The 17,336-nt window shown below is 35.4% G+C and overlaps 2 protein-coding genes across 2 annotated transcripts; one reads left to right on the forward strand and one right to left on the reverse strand.

The window, feature by feature from the left end:
- Positions 1–13: 13 nt before the first annotated feature.
- FKBP7 (FKBP prolyl isomerase 7) lies at positions 14–4,822 on the forward strand. The gene is made up of 4 exons (XM_062640680.1): positions 14–347; positions 1,626–1,777; positions 4,013–4,146; positions 4,465–4,822. Exons 1-4 carry the CDS (start codon positions 142–144, stop codon positions 4,624–4,626), a joined length of 654 nt encoding a protein of 217 aa, XP_062496664.1. The 5' UTR covers positions 14–141; the 3' UTR covers positions 4,627–4,822.
- Positions 4,823–6,788: 1,966 nt separating this feature from the next.
- PJVK (pejvakin) lies at positions 6,789–16,845 on the reverse strand. Its single transcript, XM_062640568.1, has 6 exons — positions 15,116–16,845; positions 13,305–13,500; positions 11,678–11,819; positions 10,840–10,957; positions 8,940–9,044; positions 6,789–7,524 (listed from the first exon to the last, which is right to left on the reverse strand). Exons 1-6 carry the CDS (start codon positions 15,324–15,326, stop codon positions 7,223–7,225), a joined length of 1,074 nt encoding a protein of 357 aa, XP_062496552.1. The 5' UTR covers positions 15,327–16,845; the 3' UTR covers positions 6,789–7,222.
- Between the last annotated feature and the right edge of the window lie 491 nt (positions 16,846–17,336).

Genomic DNA, 17,336 nt, shown 5'->3' on the forward strand with positions numbered 1-17,336 from the left:
GAGTGGAGGGGGCCGGCTCGCAGAACCGCCCGCCCCGGGGCTGCCGCTGCCTGGGCCTAGGGCGGGCCCATCGCCGCAACTCAGCCCCCGCCCCTCCGCCCAGCGGGTCCAGTGCCACGCCGGCGGCCTCCTCGAAGGGACATGGGCTGCGGGCTGCCGCTACTCCTCCTGCCGCTGGCCCTGCTGGCGGCCCAGGCGCAGGCTGAAGGCGGCGCGGCGACGGAGGAGGTTAAAATAGAGGTGCTGCACCTCCCCGAGGTCTGCAGCCCTAAGAGCAAGAAGGGGGATCTGCTGAACGCGCACTATGATGGTTTCTTGGCCAGCAACGGATCCAAGTTTTACTGCAGGTGGGCTTCCAGGGCACTGGATGGGAAGGGAAGGTGGGCCCCAGGCCGGGTGGTGTACGTGGCAAAGCTGTCTCATCCCCAGGAGCACTGGGTCCCACTTACCCAGCCAAAGTAACCCTTTTGGCTGGGTAAGCGGGACCCACTGTACCTCCATTTTGGGCATAGATTGGGGTCCACACTAATGATGGTAGCATTAGTCGTTTCCCCTCATCTCAGCCTTTTTTGGTTCAGCCGAGAGGATGCAGGATTTACCTGGGGTCAAGAAGGACCAGCACCAAGATGAGCTGTAAACGAAAGCCAACCCTTGAGACTGACAGACAATTTGGAGTTTCCTGATAGCACGTCACATGGAGAACCCCTTTAGCAGGGTGAAAAAAAAACCACTGTATAATCACTTGCAATGTTCTGTGCTGTAATCTGTACAGAAAAACTCGGGTTTGGAGGAGGAGCTCTATTAGAGATGCAGGCTATTTTAGACAACTTCCACATAGTTGGCATTGCGCAGGGCACCCTGTAGTTAACGCTAGTGGTTTGCAGTATTTATGCCCCTGTCCTATCACTGCTTGCTTCCTTGATTTTGCTGCCATCCTCTTTGTCCCAGTGTTAGCATTTAGGTTTTTACTTTTTCACTCTGTGCCATCCATCTTCAGGCTGTTTCAGCTTCTTCAGGCTGTTTTAGCTTGGTTTAGCTTGCCTTACACAGAAACCATTGTGTGGAAGCTTTTTTTTACAGTGCCTTGTTTTTAATGGTGGGTGATCCATCCTACTGAGCTGGGACTCACCTGGGCAGACCTACGGAGGAGAATCTTTTCCTTCCTTCAGGTACCTGGCTCAGTCCTTACCCATACTGGACTGATCAGACAAAAGCGTAGTTTAAAACAAAAGCTTATTTTAAAATCTGTATTCATTCCCTCCACTTGTATCATTTAAGAAAAAAAAAAAAGTATAGGATAATTCTACATTTAACTTTTTACTTGAATTTTTACTTGCATTTTTTGCCATTTTACTTGTTTGGGTTTTTTTGTCTCTTGAAGCAACTGCTTTTGGCACATAGAGTGGGTTTTTTACTGTATTTCTAAAAGAGATTGCCTCTTACACATCTCAAGATTTGACCTTAATTATAAATGTAGCAGAAAAAGTGTTATATATTATTGCACTGTAAGCATTCTTGTGTTATAATAATTTAATGTATGCTTTTACTGACTACTAATTTATTTATATATATATATTTAAAAAAACCCTAAACACAGTGTTATCCATTCATAACTCTTTTAATAGCCGGACACAAAATGAAGGTCATCCAAAGTGGTTCGTTCTGGGTGTTGGACAAGTCATAAAAGGGTTAGACATTGCTATGATGAATATGTGTCCTGGAGAAAAACGGAAAGTGATCATTCCTCCATCACTTGCATATGGACAGCAAGGATATGGTAAAAAACTTTTAATACTAAACTTTGTCTTTTCTCTGTTACACCCTTTCAAACACATTATTGTAAATGACTCTTCAGAATTACTGCTGCTGTTATTTGTGGAGGCACTGAAGGTGATGACTGCAGCTGTGCACCTTAATCCTGTTCATACCTATGCAGTTTAAGTAGTCCTCATAGATCTGCACCCAGGCTTTGCAGTTTGCAGTAGAATTCAGGACATGGAACCCAATGTGTTTTTCCATGTCCTGCCATAATATGAAAAATTGACAGCAAGAGGAAAATCTTCATTATTCATATCAGCATTTTTTTTCTTGAACTGTTATATTTTACTCATGTTTAGTTTCTGTTATTTGACTCTTACTCACTTACCCTTTCAGTGACATTCTGCATCTTCTGAGCAAAATGGAATGTAATCCAGTGCATGCCACAGAATTATCTATTTGTTTAAAATACTACTTACATTCTGGATGGTTAGCAGACAATATCACATTACATAATTGCAACAGTACAATGCATTAAATCTGACTTGAAGATGCTTAAGTGTGCAGTCTAGTTAAAAAAAAGAGTTTTTATGCAGTGTTTCGGCACTTAACTGTAGATAACTTAAAGTCAGCTCTTAACTAGAGTGTAGTAGTTTCTGTGAAAAGGTAACTCCTGCACTATAGCAATGGCTTGGTAGTGATACTACATCAGAATTCCATGCACCAGATTTGTCTTTCATACAATTCCATTGTAGCCATTGAAGTTCACTAGGAATAAATTTTCCCCCTTGAGCATAATGTCTCATAACTCTCACAACAAGGAAAAACACTGATAGAAATCTTTAACACTAGTGTTAACTGTTTGTTCTAGGTAGCACTTCAAGAAAGTGTTATTTCTCTTCAGCATACCTGTCCTCTGCATATGTCTCAGCGTATTCCTGCATGCTGAGGAAGATGCCCGCCTAATCTTGATTAAAAAAAGATGCATGTGGCTTTCTAAATCTTTACATATCTTTCCTTTGTTGGTATGTATGCTTGTAAACTACTGGTACTGAATTCTAGTATTGTATCTTTCTTTTGTAAATAGTGATTAAACCATGATTTATATTCAGATATTTAAAGCTTCCACATTTCTGAAGTTTGTAAGAGGAAAATCTTCTGAACTCTAAAACCTGTCATTTTTACTCTGGATATATTAGATGAATAGTGTGAATAATAGTTTTGTTTACCTTCTATTTACAAACTAAGTAGATTCTCTAATTTTTCTTTAAGAAGGATGAGCACAAGCTCAAAATTCTGTCAAAATTTTGGGGTTACAATGTCATGCTTAGTGGCTTTGGCTATGAATAGAAGCAACTTGCATGTTTACATTTTAATTCTATGCTGCATGATTTCTTGATGCTTTTTTGGTGCTATTTTACATCTCATTAGTTTGTTACTGACTCTCTTCAGTTCCTTTTTTCTTTTTGCCAGATGCATGATACACTGACCTGTGTTTTATAGGCAGTGGTGTTTTTACATCAGATACCAGAAAATGCTTTAACACAGTAATAATGAAGTCTAATGTATTTTTTTATTTCAGAGACCAGACAAAATATTCTAGTAGTTTGTGGTTGTTTTTCTTTGGGGGGAGCTAGGGTTTGTTTGTTTGTTTGGGGTTTTTCATGTGTGTGTGAATCAGATGACTTACATTCTGTTGCTTCTTTCTAATGATATGTATATTTTAAACATTATTTTATATCAAGACCTTTAACCATAGGTATAATTCATAGTAAGTTGGTAAAACTTGATTTTTCCTGCATGTTTTTTCACACGGAAAATACATATGAGCATTGGTCTATTCATACAATCTTTCAAATCAGACTGGAGATACTTAATAAAGGCATATGCCTTAGAACCACTCTCTCAATAAAATCCATCATCTGATAGTATGTGAAAGAGTGAGAACTTCAGAAAAAACTTGTTTTTCATGATAACACAAACCTTTTTAATTTTTAAAAGTACCTGAATTGATATGAGCAATGTAATTTCATTTCAGGGAATTTCATTATTTGCAAATCTCTCTCAAAATCATTTATCTAACAGAATGTGAACAGTCTTGCTGTCTAGCTGTATATATTTAAATTCAAAGTTTAAGATTAATATTAACACTGTCTTTTGTAACAAAACCCCAAGAGTCTTTATGTGTGAATTCATCATGTGTGTGATCTCTGACCATAGTGTCTTATTTCTTAAATGCTTTTTTTATTCATAGCACAGATCAAGATTCCACCCAATGCAACACTGATCTTTGAGATTGAACTTTATGCAGTAAATAAGGGACCTCGCAGTGTTGAAGCATTCAATCAAATCGACAAGGACGGTGACAAGAAACTCTCTGAACTTGAGGTAGTATGGTGTAACTAATTTGGAATAAATAATGTATAAAACTATAGGTATAGTTGCATAGCATTATCTTTACATGAGGTGCCTCTGCTACAGTTGATCATGTAAAGCTTCTGTGTGCTTACATAAACTACACCATGCAATTCTGAAATTTGTTTTGATTAATACCTTAGTACGTCTTGGACTTGCTGGGAAACAAACTTAAGATGTGTCTGCACTGGAGTCACAATAACTTATATATATACCCTAGGTGTCCTTGAAGATAGCTTTTGAGTGCTGTCATAAAAACCATAATGGTTGGACTTTTTTCTTTTCTTCTAGATAAGCCAGTATTTGAAAGAAGAATTTGCGAGAGATGGCAAAAAACGTCATCCCTCAGTCCATGATGAAATCTTAGCTGATATATTTAAGAAGAATGACCATGATGGAGATGGTTTCATATCAGCAAAGGAGTACAATGTCTACCAGCATGATGAACTCTGAGTACTTAGAAAAATCTGTGGCCATTTTCCGGACACTAAATTTTAAATAATAATACTTTGTCACAGAAATTTTTGTATTTTTTTTATGGTGGCATCTTTTTATACCTCTTAAAATGACTGTAAAAATCTTATTTTTACCATTCAACTAATACAATGTTAGATATCTCAAAAGAAAGAAATAAAATTGGAAAACACTATGATCTGTTATTTGTGGTTCCTGCTTTATGTCCTAATCTACAGTATTACTCAGTAGTTTGTCTCATTGTGTATAATACTGATGAAAATATTTCTGTCCTATCAAGCACACAACAATGGTTCCAGTACCTGTTGACATCAGGTTATGTTATAACTAGTTCTCTATCCCCTATAAAATAAAAGGGGAAAACAAAATCCAAGGGAAATATCTGTTAAACTTCTGCAGGCTCCTAGGCCAGCTTCTTGGGGAATTGCTGTTTGCAGCAAATTTAACTGTGAAAGGCCTTAAGGGAAATGAAGACTGAACACTACTGAATGTCAACATAGAAACACAACTGTTCTTAAAGAAATTTAAAATAACCTCTTTGCTGTAATATTAACAAGAATAATGGGGTTCATGAACAGCTTGTATTTTAAGTGGGTTTTTAACTTTGGCTTTGTAAAATTATGAAGTTAGGTAGTTTATTCAGCAGTACCAGCTTAAAAATCTACACCATCATGATTTACTTGGATGAGGTGTGCCATGGTTCAACCCCAGCAGGCATCTAAGTACCACGTAGCCACTCATTCACTTCCCCCACTTCCAGGGGGATGGGGAGGAGAACTGGGAGGGAAAAGATAAAAGCCCAGGGGTTGAGATAAGAACAGTTTAATAATTGAAATAAAAATACACAATAATAATAGGAAATGGAGAGGGAATAAACCCCAAGTACCCTCCAAAAAAGCAAGTGCTGCACAATGCAGTTGCTCACCGTCTGCTGACGCATACCCAGCCTGACCCAAGCAGCAATCTGTCCCTCCCAGGAAACCCCCCTCAGTTTATGCTCAAGTATATAATGTCCTATGGTATGGAATATCCCTTTGATTAGTTCAGGTCAGGTACCCTCGTCAGGTATCCTCCCAGCTTTTTGTGCCCCTCCTTACTGGCAGAGCATGGGAAACTGAAAAGCCCTTGACTTAGTATAAGCGCTACTCAGCAACAGCTAAAACATTGATGTGTTATCAAAATTATTCTCAGACTAAAGCCAAAATGCAGCACTGCACTGCTACTAGACAGTGCCCAACATATTATGTATAGGCCAGTGTGACTGCTTCATAGTTCAGAAATAATAATAAATGTGAATTATGAAGTGGTGACAAAGAAAAAGATATTTTTGACAGCTAGAGCTCTGTTTTGAGATTTAAAGTCATATGTATATTCCTTTTTTAAAAAATATTTGTGTGTATGTGGTTTATTCCACAAGCCTGAAGATGATGGGAGATACTATATAGAAACATAAGTAATTATTTGGGCATCATTCTGGTTACCTTCACTTAGGAAAAATGTAAATAAGTAGCAATAGTTAATAGACAGTACTTCAGGCTCATTCACTGTTCTCCTTATGCAGATGTCATCTTAATACTTGTCTAACATACTTCACTCTTCTCACATGAAAAGCAGTAGCTGCATTCCTTTCAACATGTAATAATCAGACACACACAGTGAAGTTTCCAAACAAAAGTTTCCATACGTGGGTTATTCTTAAAGTCATGCTAAAAGGTAGAAACGCTTTTCTGAAATTGTTTTCCCAGTTTAAAATAGCACAGGGAGAGCTTTTAACCAACGGCACTCCCGGCCTCAACATTGGACACAATTCTGTAGTGCCCTCTGGTGTTTACATTCTCAACAGACAATTTTCTGTGGTTCAGATCTACCGGTTAAGACCTTAACCCTGAAGCTTTGTTGGGAGGATGTAGTTCTGTTATTTTTGTAAGCTTCCAAAATACATTGATGAGCAATTTTTTCTGAACACGTAATAAAGTCAAGAGCAGCTGTGATCCAAAATCCAATGAAATTCAGACAGTGGACTACGTGGTATTTTTTCGTAATCTAAACAAACTGTTGACATATGGTAATGCCATCCTAATGTGAAACCCCTATCCCTAGTTTTAGTTGTTCCCTTTTGCAAATGAAACATTAGACTGAGCTAAGTTTTAGCATGTTTTTAATCTGATACTTCAGTTAAACATTCATGAGGACACTAAATTATTAACAAATACTTTCATCATATGCCAGGGTAGATAAAGGCAAGATTTTGGAGTGTAACAACAAGTTTGTGTAAACAACTTAAAGTTCTAGCATATATTTTGACATTATGAAAATACAATTTAAAAGTGCATTTTTCATTATCATGGTAATGAAAAGAGAAGGTTCTAGAAAGAAAAGCAATGTCAGGGAATGCATTATTTTCAAATAAAAGATCATGGACTGGAAAGCAAAAATTTCAAGATAATAGTGTAATAAAATGTTTTGCACTTTCACTATTTTGCATTTCAACAATCTGAGTCATATTTACTAATTCTGAAAAGTGTGTGGCACAGTTATGCCCATGTCTGTAACAAAAGGCACTTACCTAGTTCGGCTACTTTACTCTCTTATGCCAGAGGTCAAAACAGGGCACAGCATGCAGTCGTACATACTTTTGTCCATTAAAAGAACACTCAAGGCACCCATAGACTGTCTCCCTTTTAGAACTTCCCATTCCACAAAGGACACAGGGACCTTTTGGGATGTTGTTATTAAGTAAATTAATTCGGATGTGAGACCCTTCTCTGAGATAGCTTGTAGAGAGATCAGTCATGCTTGCAGCTTTTTCATAATAATCTGTAAAAAGGTCCTCCAAGTAAGCTTCAGAATTAGCAATGGTAGCCACTACTCTTTTATCTGAAAAAGAACACACATACACACACAAAAAGCAGTGATTTGTTGTGACATTATGAACCATTTACAAAACAACCTGTCAATCTAGTTATGAAAATAACAGCTGATTCATGAAACTATTCTAAACACACCATGTTGTAGATTACTTCCCATCAGAAGCCCTGGGTGATGATTTTTTTGTAATTTTTACTTCACAAAAGACACTGAGAAAAGCCATACATTTTTGTGTGCCCTACATATTTTTAGAAACACACCTAAAAGGTAGGCACGAGGCGAGCTTTTGAAGAATTTGGTGCCAAATCAAATCACAGCTGCGTACTTCCCTGTTTAACCATTTTTATTTTTGCATTTCTAGTTTTATTTTCTAAAACCTGCAAATTCCTTTCTCTTCCCCTAGCACTTATATAAAAAAAAAAAAAAAAAACAAAACAACAAAACACACACACACAAAAAAACCCTACCAATACTTAACAGGTTTAGAAAATTTGAAGGACTCCAAGTTGACCTCCTAGCAGATTTCTGAGCATCCAAACACCCCAGGAAGAAATTATGTTTGGAACTGCTTACCTTTTCCCTCTTTCTTCAGGGACTCATTAGTTTCTACTGAATGACAAACTTTTAGACTGCTACAGCTACTGAGATGTATCACACTCACTGAAGATTTATCCCCTTAGCATGAACTGGAGCAGCACTGGAGGCTTGGTCCATAAAAGCCCTTTGATCAAAACCAGGATACAATGGAGCAAGGACAGACCAGCCTTTAGAAGAATGTGTTTACTACTCAACATTCATCTTCACACTCAGATTTGCAGCTTTTCAAAATACTTAGGCTACAAAGTGTTAAAAGTATATGATCTTGTTCTGAAGAAAATATATGTATACACAGTTTTGTTGGATGTTGTGCTCATATCAGAATGAGAAATAGCAACTATGATGGTATCTTGCCTATGTCCTTGCCATGTGAACATACAGCCTAAAGAGTATGTTCAAAAATTTAAATTAATATTGTTTGATTTTTAAACTTTTAAAGATTTTTGAAGTTTGCCCTTAAATATTATTTATAGATTATAACTTGTATTGCATAACATTAGCTGTAAATGGCAAGCATATGAAATAGGCTTAATGTTAACTGTAGTTAATTGTATAATTACTCCACACCAGTTTACCATCAGCCATAAATTTTTAGGATCTTTAGAGTTTTAATGAAGAGCAACACCACAAATTTGTTATTTGTGAGTCAGATTCTCAAAAACAAATTTTAATAACTTTGCAATTATTTCAATACCCGAGAAATTGAGGTACATTTTCCATCAAAGTTTTCTTCTTTAAGCATTCATCTTGCACACAAATTACAGAAACAAAAATGCACTCTTCATGCATTAGCTAAGACATTTGGATATAAATATCAAAAGTCATACTTCTATGAAACAGATTACTCTTTAACCTCCTTAATTTGGTCAGTGAAGATGATCCAGATTTCTCTTTTTCAAATCCTCCTTTTGAAATTGGAGTCACACAGAGCTCTGTAAAAATTAAAATTGTTTTTTTAAAAACAAAATGCAAAAGCAGTAATTGCACAGTAGTTTAATACGCTTTCTAATGTAAAAAGCTAACAGTGATTAAATTCAGCTTTGCTACTGTTTTTAATGGCTAGTACCACTTTTTAATACAAGTCTACACACAGTAATACCCCATAAAATCAAGTGACACAGATTCAGTGGGAATGATAAAATATTGGTGGCTTTCAGCACACATCCTCAGAGTTTGGTTGGTTTATGCACAATTTAAGGCCGTGTTAAGAGACTAAGTCAGCATCTTGTAACTGGAAGCCCTGCTTCTGAAGGAGAAACATTTCTATGATCTCATTTGAAACTATAATGAAAAATAAGAAGCAATGCTGTGAGCTCTTTAGTGATCTCTTCTAACACTGAACCAACTATTAAAACTTTATTTTTTTAATAAAAACAAGTATCACCTACATTTCTATCCATAACTTGAAAGAAAACATTTAAAGTAAAATATAACAATAATCAATTACAAGTAACTGAAAAAAAAAACATGTTTTAAACATTATCAATTGAGAATTCTCTTCAATTTGCAAATAGAAATATCAACTTAATTGACTATTTCAGTAATAATGATTTTAGGGAAAAAAAAAACACTGTGCATGTACCTACTATTGCATAAAGGTAAAATAAAATTAAAACACTTCCAAACCTTAAATTAATGTTAAGCATCCTACTTAAATGAATATAAAGAACCACCATACAAAATTATCTCCTTTACTTTTAATCTAGTAATTATGCCTGGTTTGGAATACATTTAAATTTTTCACAGAAGGGAAGGTATTTCACAGTTCAGTAAAAGGGTGCTTTGCAATGCAGAGTACCTGTTTTATCCTGTGTATGCCAAATGGTACAGAGCTATTTTCAACTTTTAGAACATAGTGCTATATAGATCTGCAGAGACAGAGATTAATACCCTAATCAGGTCTCTTATCTTGCTATTTACAGAAAGCCATAATGTTATAGCTAAGCGATTCCTGAAACAATTCCCACTGAGTGAATCTACAGAGGTTTCTGTATTTAAACACATGTGAAAGCGGTGGTTAAAACTTCATTTAACATCACTCTGCTCAGTGGGGAGTTTTGCATTTGATATTATTAAGCACTAGATGAAATCCTAAATTGACTTTCTTGTTTATTCCTAACAACTTTGGTAATATCAATAATGGTATAAATTACACTTTAATAAGTGCAAATTATGTAAATACATAAGCACTATCCTTTCCCCAAAAGGAGAAAAACTTACAGGAGCTATGCAATATTTTTATTAGTTTCCAGTAACTGTGATTTATAAAAATCTTCAGATATCCATATGCAGGATATCCATATGCAGTAATGATTTATCAGACTGAAATTAAAGCCCTAACAGAAAAAACTGTTAGCTTAATTTTCAAGTTCTCCACATTTTCTTCTTTAATTGGGTCTTTTTTCTTTACTATTTTATGCAAAACTGATCAGATGGCCTCATAAGCCTGTTCCTTACAGACTAGAAACATAAGGAAGAAATTTTTTGTTCAATGCAGCTGCAAGATTCACAAAGAAATAACAAAATCATACTTAACTTTTAAAAAATGCTTCCATGCACCTGCCTTGGTTATCTTTTCAATAATTGTTTCCTATAAAGAAAGACTACTTATGTGCATAAAATTAAAACATACCATTGTAAGGGATCAGGGCTTATGTATATCAACTATTTTAAAACCTCAGATCATTATAAATAATAGCAATAATGACAGTAACTCACATCACTTACCAAAATTACCATCCAAATGAATGTAAAGTTCAAATACACTAAAAGCAATAGTTGTATGTGCAGGAAAAACAATGGCTTTGTCCCGCCCTTTACAATTCTGATCTTCAATAAAGTGAAACTATAATTTAGAAAAGCATCAAAAGAAATTAAGTTACAAACTGAAGTGAAAAAAAAAAAAAAACAACACAAAATAGTATCTTAACTGTATATATTAAGAATTATAATGCCAGGAGTAACCTTTGAAATTGAACATCAAATTCCACAACTAAAGAATTTTCTATCAACAACTTTGCATTTTAATAAAGTTAGATACAGAGGTAGAAGCTTAACTTGCATCACTTATTAAAAATTATATGAATTATTTAGAAATACTAATAATGGGCAAACCTCAGAAGATATGTAGGTTCAATTACTGAAACACAGTGAAGAGAGGTAGAGGGAGGAAGGACATAAAACAGGGAGTAAGATGCCAATCCTTGAAGTAATAACAACCTGAAGTTCTAATGTGTTATAAAAGACAAAATATAAAAATGAAAGATAGGTTATACAGTTGTTGGAGATTCAAACTAAGCTAAAAAAACCTAAGTTTTTGCTGAGGCTTCACCCAAAGCAATGGCTCATTGTCTAGCCATCCTTTCATGCATTTCCCATCCCTGAGTCACATAAGCAATACTAAACAAAATACCAACTTTTAATCAGTTTACATCAGTGCAATAATATTGATTTAGTTCAGTTTTTTTCTGAGCATATATTGGTAAAAACACAGCCATATAATTTATATAAATGAGCTTTTTATGTCTGATCATTTAAGTTACAGAATTTTGTCAAACATATTTACCCTCATTGTCTCTCCACGCATTCCAGTATGGACAGTTAATGAGCATTGCCTTGTAGTTCTAATACTTTCCATGACCACGCACAGAATTTCCATCCTACTTTTCCTTGATTGATGGACTAGACAATGATCAAAGTTTATTTTTCTAAAATCAAGAGGGAGGCAGGAAGGAAATTCAGAGATTATTAGTAATAAAATAGAATTAGTAACTATAAAACAGTAAATAAATCAACATAACTTCTGTCTCATAACAGTAAAACAACTGACTGAGGTCATCTCTGGAAACTTAATACTGGTTTTCAGTAAAAAATCCAAGGAAAGGCAGTAACTTAAAAATGTTAGAGAGGATATGTGGGACATCCTGGAAAATTCTAGGTCTGTCCATGTGACACTGCTGTTAGTGACAGGAAGGAAGTGTCAATTGACTCTAATTAATAACATTTTTTTTTAAAGTGATATAATTAATGTCAGAAAGAATTTACAGAAAATAGATAGTAAAATCAATAGCTGTAATGCTTTACTTTTGGGCTTCTATAAGGCTTACTTTTTGATTAGAAGCCTAAATAATGCCTGTAGAAGCTGGCATCAATGGATTAAAAACTGGGTTAAACAATACATGTCAACTATAGCTGAAAACACTCTATCACTCATAAACATGGAACAATCTTGAAACAAGTGTTCGCAGGAGAATTCCTGCAGGCATGAGCTCTTAGTCCTATAGCACTGAATATTTTTATCAGAAGACCAGGACTCTTCTGCTATCCTCAATTATTAATCATAACATTTGGAGGTTACAAATAAACACGGTAAAGGTAGGTACAGAACAAGAGAGTTAATGAATACAAAATTACATGCAACGCTTGGTAAATAACTACAGGAAAATTTGAAAATACCAAATGTCACATCATGCATAGTAAATTATTTACTGGGATGCAACACCGGGATTCACTGGGGTAACATTATGCCCAAGGAATAATCTTTGAAATACAAACTAGAGAACTACACCTAGAATTAGTCACACCTTATTTCTATGTGTTTGACATTTGCACTAGCGCTACAGTAACACCAAGTTCATTTTCAGTGTCCTTAGCTCAACAAGGATATTTGAAAAACGGAGACTGCATTTAGAGAACAGCAACAAAAGCTTATTTAAAATTCAAGTAGATAAATCTACTTTGCTTTTCAAAGAAAAGGCTGTGTAATAGCCTCACAAAACCTTAAGCACCTCCATTGGCAATAACGCATATAGCTCTCTAGTTCATCAGACAAAGGCAAAGAAATCTTATTTCTGAAACCTTAACTTGGGTAATGTTATTCAAAGTAAATTTCAAATTTTCAATAGTATAGAATATAGATAGGACCTTGGATGGACTCTTCCTCTCTGGATTTATATTTTTTCCTGGAAGATGCACTGTAATACAGACAAGAATTAATTCAGAAAAATTTTGCAATCTGCATCGTACAGGCTGTGTGTCTAATCCCAGTGATCCAACCAGAGGCTCTTCAAAAAATATTAGATGGTGACTGCTACGGACTGACTAGAAATAATCAAAACCTAACCATTTTAGAGGTTCAACCTTATTGTATGAAATACAATTACAGAACCAGAAAACAAAATACATAATATAACCTTGTAGTAAGTTCTTTAAGTAACGTTGGTACTTCAACCTCATGTTTGCTCACAATGCCAAATGAAGCTTTAAAGGCAACAGAATCTGATCCAGCAACATCAAAACCAACATCATTCATTATCTGATTTCCTCTTCTACCATTAAGTGAAACATCTGATTTGTCTTCATAGTTGAGCAATTGGTAAGACGAGACACCTGGGTAAAAGAAGAATACCACTGTGTGATGAGAAGTCTGAAAATGGTATTTTTTACACAAGAGAATAAAAGGTACTGTTCCTACGTTGCTTAACCATTTTGATGTGAAATTCAGTGCTCCTCATTGGTATTACTACTGATGACATTTACCTGATTGAGACAAGGGTGTGCCAGTAATATTAACTTTGACTTTTACCTCACATGTCCCAATGAGAATGACTTACTGCATGCTCCAAGTATGCTTGATGATTTCAGGGCCTATGCCAGTTTATTTTGAAAGCAACAGATTAATTCTGACTTACTTGAAAGTTTGCATCAGTTTAGTGTGCAATCAAAGGGTAGGTGCAAAAGCATTTCTATAATGCTTTTTTAATAACCTTGAAACCACTGAATATTAGAATGCATTGGTTGCCAAATTAAAACTCATAGAGCAGGTAGAACAGAGGGATTAGGCATTCAAATTCATTTGAGAGTCTGGTGTTTACTCTTCTTTTTTTTTAGTCCTTTGAAACTCAGGATAAACTGGCATTATGAAGTCACCTACTATAAATTCTGTTTGTCTTTAATTTTAACAAAAAAAAAGTTTCATGTATTTTTCATAATTCTAAAAATATTGCAACTGCTTGTATTTGTCGCATAAAAAAGAAATTCAATTGCAAAGTTCTTTTCTTATATTAAAGGACAATACATTCTGCACATGATATCTAACCTTTACAGAAAAGACTAGTAAGGTTTTGTGAGACTTTGTAATGAGATTTTACAACCTTTTTTGCAGACTTTTTAATAAGATTTTTCTCTCTCCAACTTTTTTCATTATGCTTGCATCCTGGAATCCCCCCTTTGTGAGGTCAACCAGTATTTCTGTCTTCTTCTGCTCATACTGGTTTGCCTTAGTAGTGTTTTTAGTTAATGCAACCAACACTTTTGTCAAAATGGACTTTTTTCAAAATAAATAAAGTAAGTAATACAAAGTAATGCCACTGTTTTCAGAAAACGTAGCATACAGACAAAAATTACTTTTCAAAGGAATGTACAGGAAAGTATCAGCAGTATAGTTCAACTTTGCACCTCCTAATTCTTCTAGAATCACCTCAAAGATTTCTGATATTGCATTGAAAAGGTAATTTACACACAGTTAAGCTTTTACAATACACAAAAAAGATTACAAATGTGGAAAAACATCTTATGGAAATCCAATTACTTCAGTCAGATGGCTGTTGTTAAATGCTTCTGTTGCTGCAGAGCCCAGCCCATCAGCAGAAACTACTAGCATGGAACAGCTGAAGAACTGAGGCCATTCTTACATGGTTAAAAGTGAGTATACAAAGAAACATTAACATTTAAAACGATCAACATACATCAACACATCAGGAATTTGTTGCCATTTGTGAACAAACACAAGGCTTAACTGAATTTGATTCATAATAGTTCAGAAAATATCAAGGCTTTTTAGTATAATTGCTTCATTTATTTATTACAAGACTAAGCAAGATAAGTTTATTACCCGTTTATTAAACACCCATCATACTACCTGCACAGTTTAAACTATGTCTGCTGTTCTGTATTTACTAGAAAACATTCATTTTTCCACTTTGAAGAAAGATAGAAACCTTACCTGCAGAAATTTCTTTCTCCCCTTGCAGGATGTCTTTTAATGTGAAAGGTGTTGAAGCAAATTTAGATTTCTTTGAAAGCAAACATGTTCTTTTCTTAATCACAAGGCTCAGAGGTTGATATCTATCAGCCTCACTGAGACTGGGCACTGGAACTAGTCTTCCTCCATCACCAACCTGTTTAACGAAGTTTTTGGTTGCAGCAGCAAACATATTATGACATTAATAATGATAATAATAAAAAGCTCTGTATCAAGTGTAACTTCCAGAGGTCAGGCCCATGTTCAGTTCTTTTTGCAATGTTCTTTCAAACAAATTAACCTGTTTTTTAAAAGAAAGCTGTCAAACTGTTTTTTTTAGATGGAGCTCTATTTTGCTTGGAAAGAATCAACAGCATCTTAGCTACCAAGTTTCTGTGGTGTTTTGCTCGAGACTTCTCTCAAAGACCTTCAGCTAAGCTCTCTAATTCTGTATGATGAATAATGCATTACCAGTGTAAACTGATAGGGAAATAGTTGCCTTTTTATTGGCAGGTTAATGTCACTGTTAGAAAACAAAATTTACATTGTTAGAAACAGCAGACAGTAACTTGTGCAACCCTCAGCTCCTTGTTAGGAGTTATTAATGTATAACTGTTTCTTGGGTCCTTCCTTCATCTGAATTGTAGTGTTTTACCAATAACTAACAAAGCAGCCCAGATGCAGTCCAGGAGACTGCCTGAATTATACATTCATGAAAGCTGGTAGGTCTGCTGAGATGGTATTGCCTTTCAGCGGTGGTTGCATGACCTACCTGTGAAAGCTCAGCTGGGAGTAAGTGGTGCGGTGGGCCAAAAACATATGATTAGAGATGACTGGGGTTAGGAGGACAACAGAAGTGGACTTTCATGATATTTTATTCTTCACCTATGGACTCAGCTGACTGTGAGATAATTTTGAGACAGGACAGCTGCATGCATTTGGCTCAGACTACTGAGAAATTCACTGAATTTTTAAAATTATGCTAAAATAATAAAAGCCAATTGCAGACAGAAGGGAGATTCTTGATATAGGATTAAGGAGCAGCTCAAGGATCCATGAGGGAAAGCACCAGTGTAAAAGGATATAAAATTGTGAAGCAAAAAATTAGTCACCAGACAGCATGGTGGAGGATCAGTGAGGGAACCGGAGCAGCTGAGCCATCCTCATGTAAACGATGACTTGATTTTCTTGCAAGAATGGTAAGTATACAACTACTAAATCTTATTGCACATCTTCTAGACTCCTTTTGCAGTTACAGTAGGTAAAACATCAGCCACAGGCTTGTAAATCTACACTTTAATATTAACATTATTCCTAGCTGCCAGGTAAAAACTTGTTTGGTTGGCTTTTTTTCCTAAAGTAGGGTTTTCATGTGAAAGGATTTTAATTAGTGTTTTTATAATATGATCACTTATTTAATACTTTCACATGTTTCATTTTAGCTTTTTCCAATATTTCCATAAATATTTTTAAATGTTCAGAGTATCAGGAAGTCAAATAAAAAGGCAAAAAAAGGAGCATTTTACCTCAGCTAAGATGCTTTCCAGCCCTAACTATTCTATGATCTAAGAGGAAAAGAAAGCCCATCAGAGCTTTCTGCTTACTCTAGGGGGTGCTGAAAACTCAAAGCTGGTCATACATAGATTTTGAACTGAAATGATGTGAAATGATGCAATTCAGTCTGACTGTAATTCATATTTCACTGCAGTAAAAAAAAAAAAAGAACTGTATAAATTTACTCAATCAAAACACATTAACAGAACTTAAAAGGTTTTAAAGGGAAGGAAAAGCTAAGGAAATTCTTAAATTAAAATTGCCCGTGCAGTCTTGATTTATATTTATCTTGTAGATGTCCTATAACTGTTTGACAGAATACTATTTTTTCTACACATTATCAAGCTTATCTGGCACAGTTTATTCAACATGTATTTGTATTTCTCTTGCTTAGTATGTGGTCATAGATCAGACTCAGTCTGATCCTAGCACTAATTTTGATAACAAATGGTTTCATCTGATACGTTTACATGGTACTCGTGTTTACTCTACCACCCTATAATCCACTATAAATGCTGCAGCAGCTTTTGTATCATCCTCATGCCACAGGTCAGAAAACAGGAGTGCAATTACGCTGACATTGCCATTTTCGGAAAACATTCACTAAAATTTTGTGCATTCAAGTGAAGAAACCTGATATTTCCCCCAC

This window comes from Pezoporus occidentalis, unplaced genomic scaffold (assembly GCF_034315485.1).
Source record: "Pezoporus occidentalis ecotype Australia unplaced genomic scaffold, CSIRO_AGI_Poc_V1 ctg66, whole genome shotgun sequence".
NCBI classification, from domain to species: Eukaryota; Metazoa; Chordata; class Aves; order Psittaciformes; family Psittacidae; genus Pezoporus; species Pezoporus occidentalis.